The sequence below is a fragment of the Pseudophryne corroboree genome, chromosome 6, assembly GCF_028390025.1.
Source record: "Pseudophryne corroboree isolate aPseCor3 chromosome 6, aPseCor3.hap2, whole genome shotgun sequence".
Taxonomy (NCBI): Eukaryota; Metazoa; Chordata; class Amphibia; order Anura; family Myobatrachidae; genus Pseudophryne; species Pseudophryne corroboree.
This window is the reverse complement of record NC_086449.1, coordinates 825,099,400-825,117,919: the sequence shown is the minus strand read 5'-3', so window position 1 is coordinate 825,117,919 and position 18,520 is coordinate 825,099,400. Positions and strand designations below refer to the sequence as shown.

At 51.0% G+C, this 18,520-nt stretch overlaps 1 protein-coding gene across 1 annotated transcript in view; it reads left to right on the top strand.

Annotated features, from left to right (window-relative positions):
• Nucleotides 1-3,667: 3,667 nt before the first annotated feature.
• KIAA1549 (KIAA1549 ortholog) overlaps nt 3,668-18,520 on the top strand; it is an 89,406-nt gene continuing 74,553 nt past the window's right edge. The window contains exon 1 of the mRNA XM_063929249.1: nt 3,668-3,859. Within this exon, the coding sequence (XP_063785319.1) occupies nt 3,772-3,859 (88 nt within the window). The 5' untranslated portion in view covers nt 3,668-3,771. The remainder of the gene's footprint in view (nt 3,860-18,520) is intronic.

Below are 18,520 nucleotides of genomic sequence, written 5' to 3'. Positions count from 1 at the left end.
CTGCATCTTCTTATTTATATCTGCTCTGCATCTTCTTATTTATAACTGCTCTGCATCTTCTTATTTATCACTGCTCTGCATCTTCTTATTTATATCTGCTCTGCATCTCTTTACTTATCACTGCTCTGCATCTTCTTATTTATCACTGCTCTGCATCTCTTTACTTATCACTGCTCTGCATCTTCTTATTTATCACTGCTCTGCATCTTCTTATTTATATCTGCTCTGCATCTCTTTACTTATCACTGCTCTGCATCTTCTTATTTATCTCTGCTCTGCATCTCTTTACTTATCACTGCTCTGCATCTTCTTATTTATCACTGCTTTGCATCTTCTTATTTATCAATGCTCTGCATCTTATTTATCACTGCTCTGCATCTCTTTACTTATCACTGCTCTGCATCTTCTTATTTATCTCTGCTCTGCATCTCTTTACTTATCACTGCTCTGCTCTGCATCTTCTTATTTAGCACTGCTTTGCATCTTCTTATTTATCTCTGCTCTGCATCTTATTTATCACTGCTCTGCACCGTCTTATTTATCACTGCTCTGCATCTTCGTATTTATCCCTGCTCTGCATCTCTTTACTTATCACTGCTCTGAATCTTCTTATTTATCACTGCGCTGTATCTCTTTACTTATCACTGCTCTGCATCTTATTTATCACTGCTCTTCATCTCTTTACTTATCACTGCTCTGCATTTTATTTTTCATTGCTCTGCATCTTATTTATCCCTGCTCTGCATCTCTTTGCTTATCACTGCTCTGCATCTTCTTATTTATCCCTGCCCTGCATCTCTTTATTTATCACTGCTCTGCATCTCTTTATTTATCACTGCTCTGCATCTTCTTATTTATCCCTGCTCTGCATATTCTTATTTATTACTACTCTGCATCTCTTTACTTATCACTGCTCTGCATCTTCTTATTTATCACTGCTCTGCATCTTCTTATTTATCACTGTTCTGCATCTCTTTACTTATCCCTGCTCTGCATCTTCTTATTTATCACTGCTCTGCATCTTCTTATTTATCACTGCTCTGCATCTCTTTACTTATCACTGCTCTGCATCTTCTTATTTATATCTGCTCTGCATCTCTTTACTTATCACTGCTCCTCATCTTCTTATTTATCACTGCTCTGCATCTTCTTATTTATCACTGTTCTGCATCTCTTTACTTATCACTGCTCTGCATCTTCTTATTTATCACTGCTCTGCATCTCTTTACTTATCACTGCTCTCCATCTTCTTATTTATCACTGCTCTGCATCTCTTTACATATCACTGCTCTGCATCTTCTTATTTATATCTGCTCTGCATCTTCTTATTTATCACTACTCTGCATCTCTTTACTTATCACTGCTCTGCATCTTCTTATTTATCTCTGCATCTTCTTATTTATCACTGCTCTGCATCTTCTTATTTATCACTGTTCTGCATCTCTTTACTTATCACTGCTCTGCATCTTCTTATTTAACACTGCTCTGCATCTCTTTACTTATCACTGCTCTGCATCTTCTTATTTATCACTGCTCTGCATCTTCTTATTTATCTCTGTCCTGCACCTCTTTATTTATCACTGCTCTGCATCTCTTTATCACTGCCATTGCAAAAAAAGGATCTGCTCATGTTCAGCACAGATCCTGCTCAGATCTACACTCATTAGTTTGTGTACATCTTTAAATTATCCATGTGTGGGGGTCAGAGGAGCCCCCTGTATCCCCCCAGCAGCACAGTGACTGTGTAATCTATGTTTGGGGGTCTCAGAGGAGCCCCCCTGTATCCCCCCAGCAGCACAGTGACTGTGTGATACATGTGTGGGGGTCTCAGAGGAGCCCCTCTGTATCCCCCCAGCAGTGACTGTGTGATCCATGTGTGGGGGGTCTCAGAGGAGCCCCCCTGTATCCCCCCAGCAGCACAGTGACTGTGTGATCCATGTGTGGGGGTCAGAGGAGCCCCCCTGTATCCCCCCAGCAGTGACTGTATGATCCATGTGTGGGGGTCTCGGAGGAACCCCCCTGTATCCCCCCAGCAGCACAGTGACTGTATGATACATGTCTGGGGGTCTCAGAGGAACCCCCCTGTATCCCCCCAGTAGTGACTGTGTGATCCATGTGTGGGGGTCTCAGAGGAACCCCCCTGTATCCCCCCAGCACAGTGACTGTGTAATACATGTGTGGGGATCTCAGAGGAGCCCCCCTGTATCCCCCCAGGCACAGTGACTGTGTGATCCATGTGTGGGGGTCAGAGGAGCCCCCCTGTATCCCCCCAGCAGCACAGTGACTGTGTGACCCATGTGTGGGGGTCAGAGCAGCCCTCCTGTATCCCCCCAGCAGTGACTGTGTGATCCATGTATGGGGGGCAGAGGAGCCCCCCTGTATCCCCCCAGCACAGTGACAGTGTGACCCATGTGTGGGGGTCAGAGGAGCTCCCCTGTATCCCCCCAGCAGTGACTGTATGATCCATGTGTGGGGATCTCAGAGGATCCCCCTGTATCCCCCAAGCAGTGACTGTGTGATCTATGTGTGGGGGGTCAGAGGAGCCCCCCTGTATTCCCCCAGCAGTGACTGTATGATCCATGTGTGGGGGGTCAGAGGAGCCCCCCTGTATCCCCCCCCAGCAGTGACTGTGTGATCCATGTGTGGGGTTCAGAGGAGCCCCCTTGTGTCCCCCCAGCAGTGACTGTGTGATCCATGTGTGGGGGTCAGAGGAGCCCCCCTGTGTCCCCCCAGCAGTGACTGTGTGATACATGTGTGGGGGTCAGAGGAGCCCCCCTGTATCCCCCCAGCAGCACAGTGACTGTGTGATCCATGTGTGGGGGTCAGAGGAGCCCCCCCTGTATCCCCTCAGAAGTGACTGTGTGACCCATGTGTGGGGGTCTCAGAGGATCCCCCTGTATCCCCCAGCAGTGACTGTGTGATACATGTGTGAGGATCAGAGGAGCCCCCCCCCCCCCGTATCCCCCCAGCAGTGACTGTGTGATCCATGTGTGGGGGTCAGAGGAGCCCCCCTGTATCCCCCCAGCAGTGACTGTGTGACCCATGTGTGCAGGTCAGAGGAGCCCCCCTGTATCCCCCCAGCAGTGACTGTGTGATCCATGTGTGGGGTCAGAGGAGCTCCCCTGTATCCTCCCAGCAGTGACTGTGTGACCCATGTGTGGGGGGTCAGAGGAGCCCCCCTGTATCCCCCCAGCAGTGACTGTGTGATCCATGTGTGGGGTCAGAGGAGCCCCCCTGTATCCTCCCAGCAGTGACTGTGTGACCCATGTGTGCAGGTCAGAGGAGCCCCCCTGTATCCCCCCAGCAGTGACTGTGTGACCCATGTGTGGGGTCAGAGGAGCCCCCTGTATCCTCCCAGCAGTGACTGTGTGACCCATGTGTGGGGGGTCAGAGGAGCCCCCCTGTATCCCCCCAGCAGTGACTGTGTGACCCATGTGTGGGGGGTCAGAGGAGCCCCCCTGTATCCCCCCAGCAGTGACTGTGTGATCCATGTGTGGGGTCAGAGGAGCCCCCCTGTATCCCCCCAGCAGTGACTGTGTGACCCATGTGTGGGGGTCAGAGGAGCCCCCCTGTATCCCCCCAGCAGTGACTGGGCTTTGTCTCATCCCTCCTCCTGCCTGCAGTACCCCCGACCGGCCGCTGGGTGTCTCCCCTCCCCCCGGGGACCGAGCAGCAGCGGACAGAGGGGAAGCTGCGGCAGCGGCTGCTCGGTGTGTAGGGCCGGCCCCGGGATGCCGCCCTCTCCTCTCCGGTAACCTCAGGACAGGGGACATGGACCGGGGATTGCACGGAGCTCCGGCCGCCTGCACCCTCCTCGTTTTGGGGATCGGGCTGCAGCTGTACCCGGGGGCGACGGAAGGTAGGTGCAGACTGCTGCTGTATGATGTGGGGAGGGGGAACAGCAGAGACGGTGCCAGGGGGGCTATATGCTGCATAGGTGCCCATGCTGGGTATGTGTTATAGGATGCCCCTGATACCCCGGCACAGAATGCTCCTGATACCCTGACATAGGATGCCCCTAATACCCTGACATAGGATGCCCCTAATACCCTGACATAGGATGCCCCTGATACCCCGGCATAGGATGCCCCTGATACCCCGGCATAGGATGCCCCTGATACCCCGGCATAGGATGCCCCTGATACCCCAGCATAGGATGCCCCTGATACCCTGGCATAGGATGCCCCTAATACCCCGACATAGGATGCCCCCTGATATCCTGACATATGATGCCCCCTGATACCCTGACATATGATGTCCCTGATACCCCGGCATGGGATGCCCCGGCATAGGATGCCCCTAATACCCTGACATAGGGTGCCCCTGATACCCTGGCATAGGATGCCCCTAATACCCTGACATAGGATGCCCCTGATACCCCGGCATAGGATGCCCCTGATACCCCGGCATAGGATGCCCCTGATACCCCGGCATAGGATGCCCCTGATACGCTGGCATGGGATGTCCCATATATGCTGGCACAGAATGCCCTGATTCCCCGGCATAGGATGCCCCTGATACCCTGGCATGGGATGCCCCTAATACCCTGGCATAGGATGCCCCTGATACCCTGGCATAGGATGCCCCTGATACCCTGGCATAGGATGCCCCTGATACCCTGGCATGGGATGCCCCTAATACCCTGGAATAGGATGACCCTGAGACTCTGGCATAGGATGCCCCATATACGCTGGCACAGAATGCCCTGATTCCCCGGCATAGGATGCCCCTGATACCCTGGCATGGGATGCCCCTAATACCCTGGCATAGGATGCCCCTGATACCCTGGCATGGGATGCCCCTAATACCCTGGCATAGGATGACCCTGAGACTCTGGCATAGGATGCCCCTGATACCCTGGCATGGGATGCCCCTAATACCCTGGCATAGGATGACCCTGAGACTCTGACATATGATGCCCATGATACCCCGGCATAGGATGCCCCTGATACCCCGGCATAGAATGCCCCTGATACCCTGGCATATGATGCCCCTGATACCCTGGCATAGGATGCCCCTGATACCCTGTTGGGTGTATATTGTTAGATGCCTCGGAGGGTGCTGGGAGTATATTATTAGATAGATGCCCCCTGGGCATGTGATAATATGCCTGGGAATGTAGTGAGATGCCCACAGGTGGCCTCGCAGATCACAGCGTATGAGACGCGGCATACGTCACATATCATTGGATTATCAGATGTCTGCGTAACCCTGTGATTATACAGCGCGGCCGCAGGAAGACGCTGGAGCTACAGTATCGCAGGCTTAAGCATGCCCCCGAAACGATACGCCTGCGTTTGACACGCCGCACCCCGTTACCTTCCACAAACCGTCCCTGACTATGAATCTATTTGCTAATAAATTGTGCATACACCGTTGCACGACCACGCCGCAGATGCACAGCGCGACTCAGACGCCGATAATCGCTCAGCTGCGGAAAAATCAGCTTTGTGTATATCCCTGAGTCCGGCCCAGAGATAACTAATACTGTACTGTCCTCACTGGGTGTATTATTAGATGCCCCTGGTGGCGCTGGGTGTATATTAGATGTCTATGACAGTGCCGGGTGTATATTATTATATGCCCCTGATGGCACTGGGTGTATATTATTATATGCCCGTGATGGCGCTGGGTGTATATTAGTAGATGTCTATGACAGTGCTGGGTGTATATTATTAGATGCCCCTGATGGCACTGGGTGTATATTAGTAGATGTCTATGACAGTGTTAGGTGTATATTATTATTATATGCCCCTGATAGTGTTGGGTGTATATTACTTGATCCCATGACAGCGTTGGTTGTTGATTATTATATGCCTCTGATGGCACTGGGTGTATATTATTATATGCCCCTGATGGCACTGGGTGTATATTAGTAGATGTCTACGACAGTGTTGGGTGTACATTATTATATGCCCCTGATGACACTGGGTGTATATTAGTAGATGTCAATGACAGTGTCGGGTGTATATTATTATATGCCCCTGATGACACAGGGTGTATATTAGTAGATGTCTATGACAGTGTCGGGTGTATATTATTATATGCCCCTGATGACACAGGGTGTATATTAGTAGATGTCTATGACAGTGTTGGGTGTATATTAGTAGATGTCTATGACAGTGTCGGGTGTATATTATTATATGCCCCTGATGACACAGGGTGTATATTAGTAGCTGTATATGACAGTGTCGGGTGTATATTAGTATATGCCCCTGATGACACAGGGTGTATATTAGTAGCTGTATATGACAGTGTCGGGTGTATATTATTATATGCCCCTGATGACACAGGGTGTATATTAGTAGCTGTATATGACAGTGTCTGGTGTATATTATTATACTAGGTGCTTCATCGCGCCCTACGGGCACTCTTCACACCGTCGGAAGTTGCTGCGCCCCTTTAACCCCTGCAGAGACGCGGGGCACCAGGGAGGGGACTTAGAGACGCGGGGCACCAGGGAGGGGACTTAGAGACGCGGGGCACCAGGGAGGGGATGCAGAGATGCGGGGCGGCAGGGAGGGAATGCAGAGATGCGGGGCGGCAGGGAGGGGACGCAGAGACGCTGGGCGTCAGGGAGGGGACGCGGGGCGTCAGGGAAGGGACGCAGAGATGCAGGGTGGCAGAGAGGGGACGCGGGGCGGTAAGGAGGGGACACGGTGGCAGGGAGGGGACACAGAGATGCGGGCGGCAGGGAGGGGACGCAGAGACGCGGGGGGGCAGGGAAGGGACGCAGATATGCGGGCGGCAGGGAGGGGACGCAGAGATGTGGGCGGCAGGGAGGGGGAGCAAAGATGCGGGCGGCAGGGAGGGGACGCAGAGATGCGGGCAGCAGGGAGGGGACGCAGAGATGCGGGGCAGCAGGGAGGGGACATGGCGGCATGGAGGGGATGCAGAGATGCGGGGCGCCAAGGAGGGGACAGAGGCAGGTTGGCAGGGAGGGGACACGGTGGCAGGGAGGAGATGCGGGGCGGCAGGGAGGGAAAGCAGAGACGCGGGGCGGCAGGGAGGGAACGCAGAGGCAGGGAGTGGACGCGGGGCGGTAGGTAGGGGACGCAGAGACGCGGGGTGGCATGGAGGGGACGCAGAGACGCGGGGTGGCACGGAGGGAACGCAGAGATGTGGGGCGGCACAGAGGGGACACGGTGGCAGGGAGGGGACGCAGAGATACGGGCGGCAGGGAGGGGACACAGAGACGCGGGGCGGCAGGAAGGGGGTCCAGAGATGCGGGGTGGCAGGGATGGGACAGAGGCAGGTCGGGGACACGGTGGCAGGGAGGGGATGCAGAGATGCGGGGCGGCAGGGATGGAACGCAGAGATGCGGGGCGGCAGGGATGGAACGCAGAGATGCGGGGTTGCAGGGAGGGGACGCAGAGGCAGGGAGGGGACGCAGAGGCAGGGAGGGGATGCGGAGCGGCAGGGAGGGGACGCAGAGAGGCGGGCGGCAGGGAGGGGACGCAGAGGCAGGGAGGGGATGCGGAGCGGCAGGGAGGGGGCGCGGAGGCAGGGAGGGGATGCGGAGCGGCATGGAGGGGACGCAGAGAGGCGGGCGGCAGGGAGGGGACGCAGAGGCTGGGAGGGGATGCGGAGCGGCATGGAGGGGACGTAGAGAGGCGGGCGGCAGAGAGGGGACGCAGAGGCAGGGAGGGGGCGCGGAGAGGCATGGAGGGGACGTAGAGAGGCGGGCGGCAGAGAGGGGACGCAGAGGCAGGGAGGGGGCGCGGAGAGGCATGGAGGGGACGTAGAGAGGCGGGCGGCAGGGAGGGGACGCAGAGGCAGGGAGGGGATGCGGAGCGGCAGGGAGGGGACGCAGAGAGGCGGCCGGCAGGGAGGGGACGCAGAGGCAGGGAGAAGATGCGGAGCGGCATGGAGGGGACGCTGAGAGGTGGGCGGCAGGGAGGGGATGCGGAGCGGCAGGGAGGGGGCGCGGAGCGGCAGGGAGGGGACGCAGAGACGCGGTGCTGCCTGTGCAGTCTCTCTTACCTGTGAGGTTGGTGCAGCGGCCACATTAGCAGGCGCGCTGTCCCCCGTCTCTGGTCTGTGGAGCCGGCAGCCCAGGGGCCCTGTGACGTGCAGTCCGGGTCTCTGGGGATGGTGGGAGGCAGCGTTGTATTAGGTGTGCGGAGGAGGCGGCGGGTGTCTGTACGCGGCGCAGGGAGGGCTATGAAGCCTTCTCCTGCGCCACCCGTCCCTCCTAATGCGTATGGCGGCGGCAATCAGGCGCGGGTGATGCTGACCTGTAACCTCACTGTCTTCGTCCGTTGTGTGGACGGCGTCTGGCGGGACAGTGGGTCCCAGCCGCGGCTGCAGTGCGGGAGCTGGCTCTGGTGGTGTGTGGAGGGCGGGAGGGGTGGTGCGGCCTGCGGATGTCTGGACGGCCGTGGTGCGGGCGGCGGGTCCCGGCTACCGCGTCCGTGCCGCAGATGGCTGGGGGAGATGCTGGGCTTGTGCGGAGGGTGGGATCGTTATGCGTGGGGTGTGGGGGTGTCTGGGCCGTCAGTGGCTGCATGTGGGAGCTGGTGGAGGGTGGGTTTGGGGGTGTCTGGTGCGGGTGGCATTGGGGTGTCCATGGTTACCTGGCACTATGGTGTCCCTTGCCGGCTTCTGTGTGGGGATGTTGGGGGGATTATGTGGCTGCTGCTCAGTTCTGCTAGTGGTGTGCTCGGACAGGGCAGGAGCTGCTAACTCCACCCAGGCCTGTAACTCCACCCACCACTGTGACTCCGCCCAGCGTTAGAGGGCCAGACACAGACTTATAATAAGGCAAATATATAGGAGATGCCCCTGATAGTGTTGGGTGTATATTACTAGATGCCCTTGACAGCGTTGGTTGTTTATTATTATATGCCTCTGATAGTGTTGTGTGTAAATTATTAGATGTCCATGATGGCACTGGGTGTATATTATTATATGCCCCTGATGGCGCTGGTGTATATTAGTAGATGTCTATTACTGTGCTGGGTGTATATTATTATAGGGTGTGGTATTGAAAGTCGACAGTGACTAGGTCGACAATGTCTAGGTCGACCACTATTGGTCGACAGTAACTAGGTCGACAGGGTGTCTAGGTCGACAGAGTCTTTAGGTTGACATGTTCTAGGTCGACAGGTCAAAAGGTCGACATGAGTTTTTAATGTTATTTTGGTGTCGTTTTCTTCGTAGAGTGACCGGGAACCCCAATTAGTGCACCGCGTCCCCTCGCATGGCTCGCTTCGCTCGCCATGCTTCGGGCATGGTGCCTTCGCTCCGCTACCGCTTCGCTCGACACAGATTACCGTTCCAATCGTAGTCCACGTGGATCGTTAAGTATGGAAAGGTTCAAAAAAAGAAAAAAATTGTGAAAAACTCATGTCGACCTTTTGACCTGTCGACCTAAAGACCCTGTCGACCTAGACACCCTGTCGACCTAGTTACTGTCGACTTTCAGTCCGGATCCCATTATTATATGCCCGTGATGGCGCTGGGTGTATATTAGTAGATGTCTATGACAGTGCTGGGTGTATATTATTATATGCCCGTGATGGCGCTGTGTGTATATTAGTAGATGTCTATGACAGTGTTGGGTGTATATTATTATATTCCCGTGATGGCGCTGTGTGTATATTAGTAGATGTCTATGACAGTGCTGGGTGTATATTATTATATGCCCCTGATGGCGCTGTGTGTATATTAGTAGATGTCTATGACAGTGTTGGGTGTATATTATTATATGCCCGTGATGGCGCTGTGTGTATATTAGTAGATGTCTATGACAGTGTTGGGTGTATATTATTATATGCCCGTGATGGCGCTGTGTGTATATTAGTAGATGTCTATGACAGTGCTGGGTGTATATTATTATATGCCCCTGATGGCACTGGGTGTATATTAGTAGATGTCTATGACAGTGTCGGGTGTATATTACTATATGCCCCTGGTGGCACTGGGTGTATATTAGTAGATGTCTATGACAGTGTCGGGTGTATATTATTATATGCCCCTGATGGCACTGGGTGTATATTAGTAGATGTCTATGACAGTGTTGGGTGTATATTATTATATTCCCGTGATGGCGCTGTGTGTATATTAGTAGATGTCTATGACAGTGTTGGGTGTATATTATTATATGCCCCTGATGGCACTGGGAGTATATTAGTAGATGTCTATGACAGTGTTGGGTGTATATTATTATATGCCCCTGATGGCACTGGGTGTATATTATTAGATGGTCCTGATGGCACTGGGTGTATATTATTAGATGCCCCTGATGGCACTGGGTGTATATTATTAGATGACCTTGATGGCACTGGGTGTATATTATTAGATAACCCTGATGGCACTGGGAGTATATTAGTAGATGTGTATGACTGTGCTGGGTGTATATTATTATATGCCCCCTGATGACACTGGGTGTATATTAGTAGATGTCTATGACAGTGTTGGGTGTATATTATCATATGCCTCTGATGACACTGGGTGTATATTAGTAGATGCCTATGACAGTGCTGGGTGTATATTATCATATGCCTCTGATGACACTGGGTGTATATTAGTAGATGCCTATGACAGTGCTGGGTGTATATTATTATATGCCCCCGATGACACTGGGTGTATATTAGTAGATGTCTATGACAGTGCTGGGTGTATATTATTATATGCCCCTGATTGCACTGGGTGTATATTAGTAGATGTCTATGACAGTGTCAGGCGTATATTATTATATGCCCCTGATGGCATTGGGTGTATATTAGTAGATGTCTATGACAGTGCCAGGTGTATAGTATTATATGCCCCTTATGGCACTGGGTGTATATTAGTAGATGTCTATGACAGTGTTGGGTGTATATTATTATATGCCCCTGATGACACTGGGTGTATATTAGTAGATGTCTATGACAGTGCTGGGTGTATATTATTATATGCCCCTGATGACACTGGGTGTATATTATTAGATGTCTATGACAGTGTTGGGTGTATATTATTATATGCCCCTGATGACACTGGGTGTATATTAGTAGATGTCTATGACAGTGCTGGGTGTATATTATTATATGCCCCTGATGACACTGGGTGTATATTAATAGATGTCTATGACAGTGCTGGGTGTATATTATTAGATAACCCTGATGGCACTGGGAGTATATTAGTAGATGTCTATGACAGTGCTGGGTGTATATTATTATATGCCCCTGATGGCATTGGGTGTATATTAGTAGATGTCTATGACAGTGCTGGGTGTATATTATTATATGCCCCTGATGACACTGGGTGTATATTAATAGATGTCTATGACAGTGCTGGGTGTATATTATTAGATAACCCTGATGGCACTGGGAGTATATTAGTAGATGTGTATGACTGTGCTGGGTGTATATTATTATATGCCCCCTGTTGACACTGGGTGTATATTAGTAGATGTCTGTAATTATGTGCATCTGATAATGCTGGGGGCAAATAGAACATTAGATGACCCTATTATAGGGGGCAATCTTTTCTCCCTCTAGTTTGGGGTAGATAAATGATTGCCTGTAGCCATGTAGATATTGTTTATGGAATCAGGTAAGTCACCCTCGCTCGCTGTGACAAAACAGGACTGTGGTACTTACCGATAACTCCCTTTCTCTGAGTCCTTAGGCGCCCTGCGCCTGGTAAGGAAAGCTGGAGGGACAAACACCTTACTACTGGCGCTTTTCCTTACCGGAGTGTGGCGTCAGCTCCCTGGCGTCTCTTCACCAGCCGTCCCCCGTGGTAGCGGCGTGATCTAGTGGCAGTGTGCGGCTGAAATGTCAGTCCCAGCGCTGATATATGCGCAGAATGGGACGTCTAATGTACACAGCGCTGCGGGGGGAGAGATAGAGTTTTAGAAAGGGTACTGAGTGCCAGCGCCCCCTATGGATGATAGAGAAATACATCTAAGCCAGGAACTTTATCACATAACTAGTTACCAGCCCGTCCAGATGACGGAACATAACAGTCATTTCAGTACTGGTGGCTGTGCGTACCGGAACCAAGCAATACTTGAATTGCACCGTCGGGCACCATCTAATAGCGGCCAGCGTGCAAAATCCTTGAATCCCCCCATAGAGGTGAGGAGCAGCGTTAGCTTTTTATGATATAGGGTGCCCAGGAATTGCCACTAAAATGACCATTAATGTATTGTAGGCCCCCGTATAGATTATTCCCACATGGCACAGTTACCACTTACATGCTAGGTCTGTAATTCCCTCATTACACGCGTGTTTGTGTGTACAGCCACACGTTATAGTCTTTGATTCTTTATGTAGTATGTTTATAAAAAAATCCTTAGATATCAAAGGTGAGTAAAATAAAAATTAAATGAAACTCTGCTGTACAGTGTTACCCTCACATGAAAAGCACAAGATATAGATGGGGTGATTTCAGACTTGGATGTGTGGTAAGGGATGTGGTCGAGTAACACACATCGCCGCTTACTCCAGTGACGTGACACATGTATGTGTCTGTTATTATTACATAGGTGATCTTTTATATATAGAGATAACGTGTTTATGCCTCGCTGTCCGGGCGTGACAGGGGCTCATCAACATTGTGGCTCCAATAACAAACCAGTATTGCACGTGCATTAACCCTCTATACATCTGTGTTGGAGGCGGCCATTTTGTGGTCTGATTTAATATGAAGGTAAATGGTGTCTCAGTGACATGGCTCTTTCCTGGTGACGTAATATGGTGCATTGACATACTCAGTGGGTCAGCCACCAAAATGGCTTCCTCCACCATGGACGTGGGCACCTGATCTTTGCATAATGACGGGCACCTGATCTTTGCATGTAACGGGCACCTAATCTTTGCATGTAACGGGCACCTAATCTTTGCATGTAACGGGCACCTAATCTTTGCATGTAACGGGCACCTGATCTTTGCATGTAACGGGCACCTGATCTTTGCATGTAACGGGCACCTAATCTTTGCATGTAACGGGCACCTGATCTTTGCATGTAACGGGCACCTAATCTTTGCATGTAACGGGCACCTGATCTTTGCGTGTGACGGGCACCTGATCTTTGCATGTAACGGGCACCTAATCTTTGCATGTAACGGGCACCTAATCTTTGCATGTAACGGGCACCTGATCTTTGCGTGTGACGGGCAGCTGATCTTTGCATGTAACGGGCACCTGATCTTTGCGTGTGACGGGCACCTAATCTTTGCATGTAACGGGCACCTGATCTTTGCGTGTGACGGGCACCTGATCTTTGCATGTAACGGGCACCTAATCTTTGCATGTAACGGGCACCTAATCTTTGCATGTAACGGGCACCTGATCTTTGCGTGTGACGGGCAGCTGATCTTTGCATGTAACGGGCACCTGATCTTTGCATGTAACGGGCACCTGATCTTTGCATGTAACGGGCACCTGATCTTTTCATGTAACGGGCACCTGATCTTTTCGTGTGACGGGCACCTAATCTTTGCATGTAACGGGCACCTGATCTTTGCGTGTGACGGGCACCTGATCTTTGCATGTAACGGGCACCTAATCTTTGCATGTAACGGGCACCTAATCTTTGCGTGTGACGGGCACCTAATATTTGCATGTAACGGGCACCTGATCTTTGCGTGTGACGGGCACCTGATCTTTGCATGTAACGGGCACCTAATCTTTGCATGTAACGGGCACCTGATCTTTGCGTGTGACGGGCACCTGATCTTTGCATGTAACGGGCACCTGATCTTTGCATGTAACGGGCACCTGATCTTTGCATGTAACGGGCAGCTGATCTTTGCGTGTGACGGGCAGCTGATCTTTGCATGTAACGGGCACCTAATCTTTGCATGTAACGGGCACCTGATCTTTGCGTGTGACGGGCACCTGATCTTTGCATGTAACGGGCACCTGATCTTTGCGTGTGACGGGCACCTAATCTTTGCGTGTTATATGCACCAGAGTTTTGCGTGTGACATGCACCAGAGCTTTGCGTATACTATTTGGATGGTAAAATGAATAATTATAGGCTTCTGAGGCCACTAAAATCCATGATTTAGCGGTTTCCGTACAAGATACAGAAATAAGAAGAATATATGTCACATAACCATACGCTAGATAGAACGCAATCAGATAATTAGGAGTCTCCCTCGGTAGTTAGTGGTAATTAGCAATTACCCTAATGGCTGCCGATATACTGTATTGTGTGGTAGTTACAGTTGTGTGGTGGATTCTCCGGCAGTAAAGGGGTTTGTTCATACCAGTGGTTCTATCCGCTGTCTTCCCTCAGGAATGGAGTAAATGGTAAGCTCTGCGGCCTAGGCTTTTCCTGTTGCCTGTTACACATTGATCCTGCGTAACCCTTACATGTGGGGATGTGTGCTGGCACCAGGCTGTAGATGAGGGCAGATTTTTACCTCATAACGCACAGCCAGAGAGTGAGGGGGATTCCCTTCTCATAACGAGGGATGGAGGCTAGTTGGGAAAGGGGAGAACCTCCACACGCACCCCTGCGTTACACACTTACTGCGGTCCCCAACATCTCTGAGGGTAACGTATACTGATTGCAATGGCGGGGGGGGGGAGACGTCACCTGTGTGGGAATTCCACAGCTCATGTCATAGGTGACGCTGTCTGCGTGGTACACACGTGTAATAAACTATACAGAGAATGGTACTGACAGAGTATTGTCCGCATAGATACATGACCATTGGAGCTGATTGTTTGCTTTGGGTAACTTTACACCGCACAGGCCATGTCAGGCTCTCAGCCACTTAAGAGACCTTCAGGGTTTCAGGCAGAATGCATTCTCTGTCCGGCTACGATGGACCTAATGGACGGACGCTGTTTAGCTCTGTAGCCGCTGGCTTGTATTGGCAGCTGACGTTATGTAATCTCACCATGGGAGGCACTGTACACTCCAATAGGCACAAGTGACACAACCCAGATTAACAGGCCAGGTCATGGTCACTATGGAGAGAAATACGTTTCAGGGTCAGAACAGCCTCGGCCCGTACTTCTAGCCGTATCTCCAGGGACAGTGCCGGAGTAAAGTAATGGGGGTCTATGGAAAACCCCCGGAAAGTGTTTGTGGCAGAGCTGACCTTGACCCCCAGACTTGTAGGAAGGGAGAGAGGCGATCCTTCTAGTAAAGCCTCAGGGCACGCCAGTGGTTTGGATGATGGAGATGGAATGGATCGCATCTTCTGGACGTGTCGTTGTGCAATAGCAGACCCTGGTCAGTAGATAGTCATCATCTGGTAGTTCCTCCATTGGGAATCTGTTTTGGTGTAAGTAGTGATTCCGTAACTTTATAATGAGGACGGGTCTAAATGGTCCATTTCTGCTTTCGGATAGGGCACGGGTGACCGCCCTAACCTTTGGCCTATAGATTGGCTAGCTGTATTCTCCCCAAATCCAGAGCTGGTGCGAGGACTTCCTCTAGCTGCAGTTCCTTCATCAAGGACATCTCCGTCCTGGGAAACCTTTCAATGGGAGGTTTAGCCCTAAACTAATCATCCATAGTGACCACTCGGAAAAAGGAGGGAGATTAAATTACCACCATTTTTCCTGTATTGAAAGAAGACCAGACGGGTGCCAATGACTCCTTGACGTTGTTTTGGGGTCTGTGTGCAAACTTTCTTCTTTGGAATCTTTCCAGAGTCTCGGTAATCTCAGGGCGGACCCCCCCCAGCTTTTACAGTCCGACCCCTTTGACGATAGGATCTTCTTAAGGTCTGAATCAAAGCTTGGAGAGATATATAAAGTGGACAGAAATAAAGCACCAGCCAATCAGCTCCTAACTGCCATGTTACAGGCTGTGTTTGAAAAATGACAGTTGGGAGCTGATTAATTGGTACCTTAATTCTCTCCAATGTTTGATACATCTCCCCCTGAAAGGTTTTACAACAAAAGACCAGCAGTGCACAATTTGTACCTCAGATTGAACCTTTAGAGCCCAGTGTGCGGCATATAATTTTGTTGGGGTGTCTGTTCCGCTTATGCCACTCCAGCCATTGGAATTATACTATATTTACCTCATTTAAATGAGACTGAAGTTCCGGATGAGGTTTGCTGAAAGCTTTATTTGTCCCTTTTTCCTATATTGTTGTTGTTATTATATGTGAGCCCAGGAGCAGGGCGAGGACCCGCGGCTCTTTTGTGCAGTCACTTCTACCTCAGAGTCTGAGGCACTGTAGACAAATGAAAGTCCACCCTGACAGGACATGTCGTTTTCTTTTAATAAACAGTTCTTGGGATGAAGAGCAAATTCAGGAGAAGAGGCCTCATTCTCTGCTTAAGCTTTCCATGGAAATGGAGGACAGCTGCAAAGAGTCTGTCGCAGAGACAGCGTCTTCCATTGGAGGCGCACGGTGATGTGACTGGTGACGTGTGCGTGACCTGCGGGAGCCATATTGCTTTAGCTACTCAGTGATTTTAGCAGAGACTGTGAGGCTTGCGGCCTAGCACCTCGGACTGTTGCTAGGTGGCACTAATACATTCCTCTTTGTTGCCCCTCATTTTAGTCTAGATGGCTGACTAAGTGGAGCCGGCACTTTAATGTTATTCAGGAAGTTTAGTGTGCATAAGAAAATGCTTTCCCTCTATCGCTATTATTTTCTAAAATGCAAGTTCTGTAAATGGTTGCAAACACCTGACATCCGGCAGGTAAGCGTCAGTAACGTGCATTGCATTGGTAGAAATGCGCTCGGACGACGAGAAAGGCGTCCCACTGACAGTATAGCCCGGACCTGGTTCCCAGCGCCTTCGTTGATCTGTAGAAAACAATCTCATTGAAATATCTCATCGGCGAAATGAGATCTAATTTTTGCATGGGAACGTTGGAATGAGGAGCACTACTGTGCCCAGCACTCGTTCATTTACCGGCGCCCCTGACTCTCTCCGGGCACCCCCATCAGAGCATGCCATCAGTTCATTCACATCATAATACTCCCTTGACGTCACAAAGCGTCATTCACCCGGTGGGGCCGTAGTTTTACTCCTGACTTCGGAATGACTTATAATGCCCCGTAGACATGTTCTGCTGGACGACAGTCCCTGGGGCGAGAGGCTATTACTGTGTATTTACCAACACGCAGCCCAGCAGAGCGTTGCAATTAGTCTTCGCTGCTCTACCAGGGGAACCGGCTCTGTGTCTGTTCCTACCTGTCGCCAGGTGACGGAACAAACAGACCTTAACGTCCCCTCGGAGCATCCTCCCTGCCCCCCACCCCACCAGCGTCATATGTGTACCTCTAAATAAATCATGAGACAAGAATGTCAGGTGTCAGGACCGCTCAGCCATCAGTCTCCTCCTAATTGGGACATGAGGTGGCTGCGTGTTTGCCAGGTGAGGTGGTGCAGCTGTGAAATGCGTGATACACCGCCGTACCATAACCATAAGCATGTCTGCCAGTAGAAATTGTGGGGCCCGGGATTGACTAAATAGAAAGGGCCCCTACCTCCCAAAAAAAAATGGTGCAGCTCTACAGGTATTGGCTGTAGGAACTAGGGGTGGGCCCCCCTCTCTGTATGGGCCCGGGACACCAGTCCCCGCAGTCCCCCCCTGGTGGCTGCCCTGACCATAAGTAGGTAGTACAGACCCTGCTAAGTTGCGGCCCGCACCCTTTGTCAGCTGACGCGTACAAGATGCAGTAGAATTAAGGACTGATTGATGGGGAGAAGATAGAGGCTTCTGCTTTGGGAAGATGAAGATTGCATCCCTGAAGCTGATGCCGGAGTAAAGAGGCACCCCTAGCCTTGCAGCGGATCTTGTCTGGGAAGCCTTCTGGCCCAGGGGCCGGGAATGTAACAGTGCCCGGAAGGCCGGCTTGTAGGACCAATAGGCAAAGTACTGTACATACAACAGGCACAATACTGCGTATAAGATGCAACAGGCAGGGTGTGTATAGCAACAGGTGTCGTAAAGATGCAGGTTGTAAGATGTAAGGACGCTGGACAAGGGCAACAGACCAGAAGATAGGAATAAGGAGGCCCTGGTCAGAAGAGCTTACAATCTAATGTTTTGGACACAAGCCTTATCTTTTCTTCTCATCTATCCTGTAGTGTATTATGCAGCTTATTATTATATTATTTAAAAATAAAACAATTATTATCTGGTTATATATGATTTGCAGTAATCCTGTCCAGCGTGTGCTGGGGCATTGGCCCTCATTCCGAGTTGTTCGCTCGCTAGCTGCTTTTAGCAGCTTTGCACACACTAAGCCGCCGCCTACTGGGAGTGAATATTAGCTGTGCAGAATTGCGAACGGAAGGTTCGCAGAACTGCGAATAGAATAGCGATTAGAATTTTTTTTGCAGTTTCTGAGTAGCTCGAGACTTACTTCTACACTGCGATCAGTTCAGTCAGTTTCGTTCCTGGTTTGACGTCACACACACGCCCAGCGTTCGCCCAGCCACTCCCCCGTTTCTCCAGACACTCCCGCGTTTTTCCCTGAAACGCCTGCGTTTTTTCACACACACCCATAAAACGACCAGTTTCCACCCAGAAACACCCACTTCCTGTCAATCACACCTCGATCACCAGAACGATGAAAAATCTTCGTTAAGCCGTGAG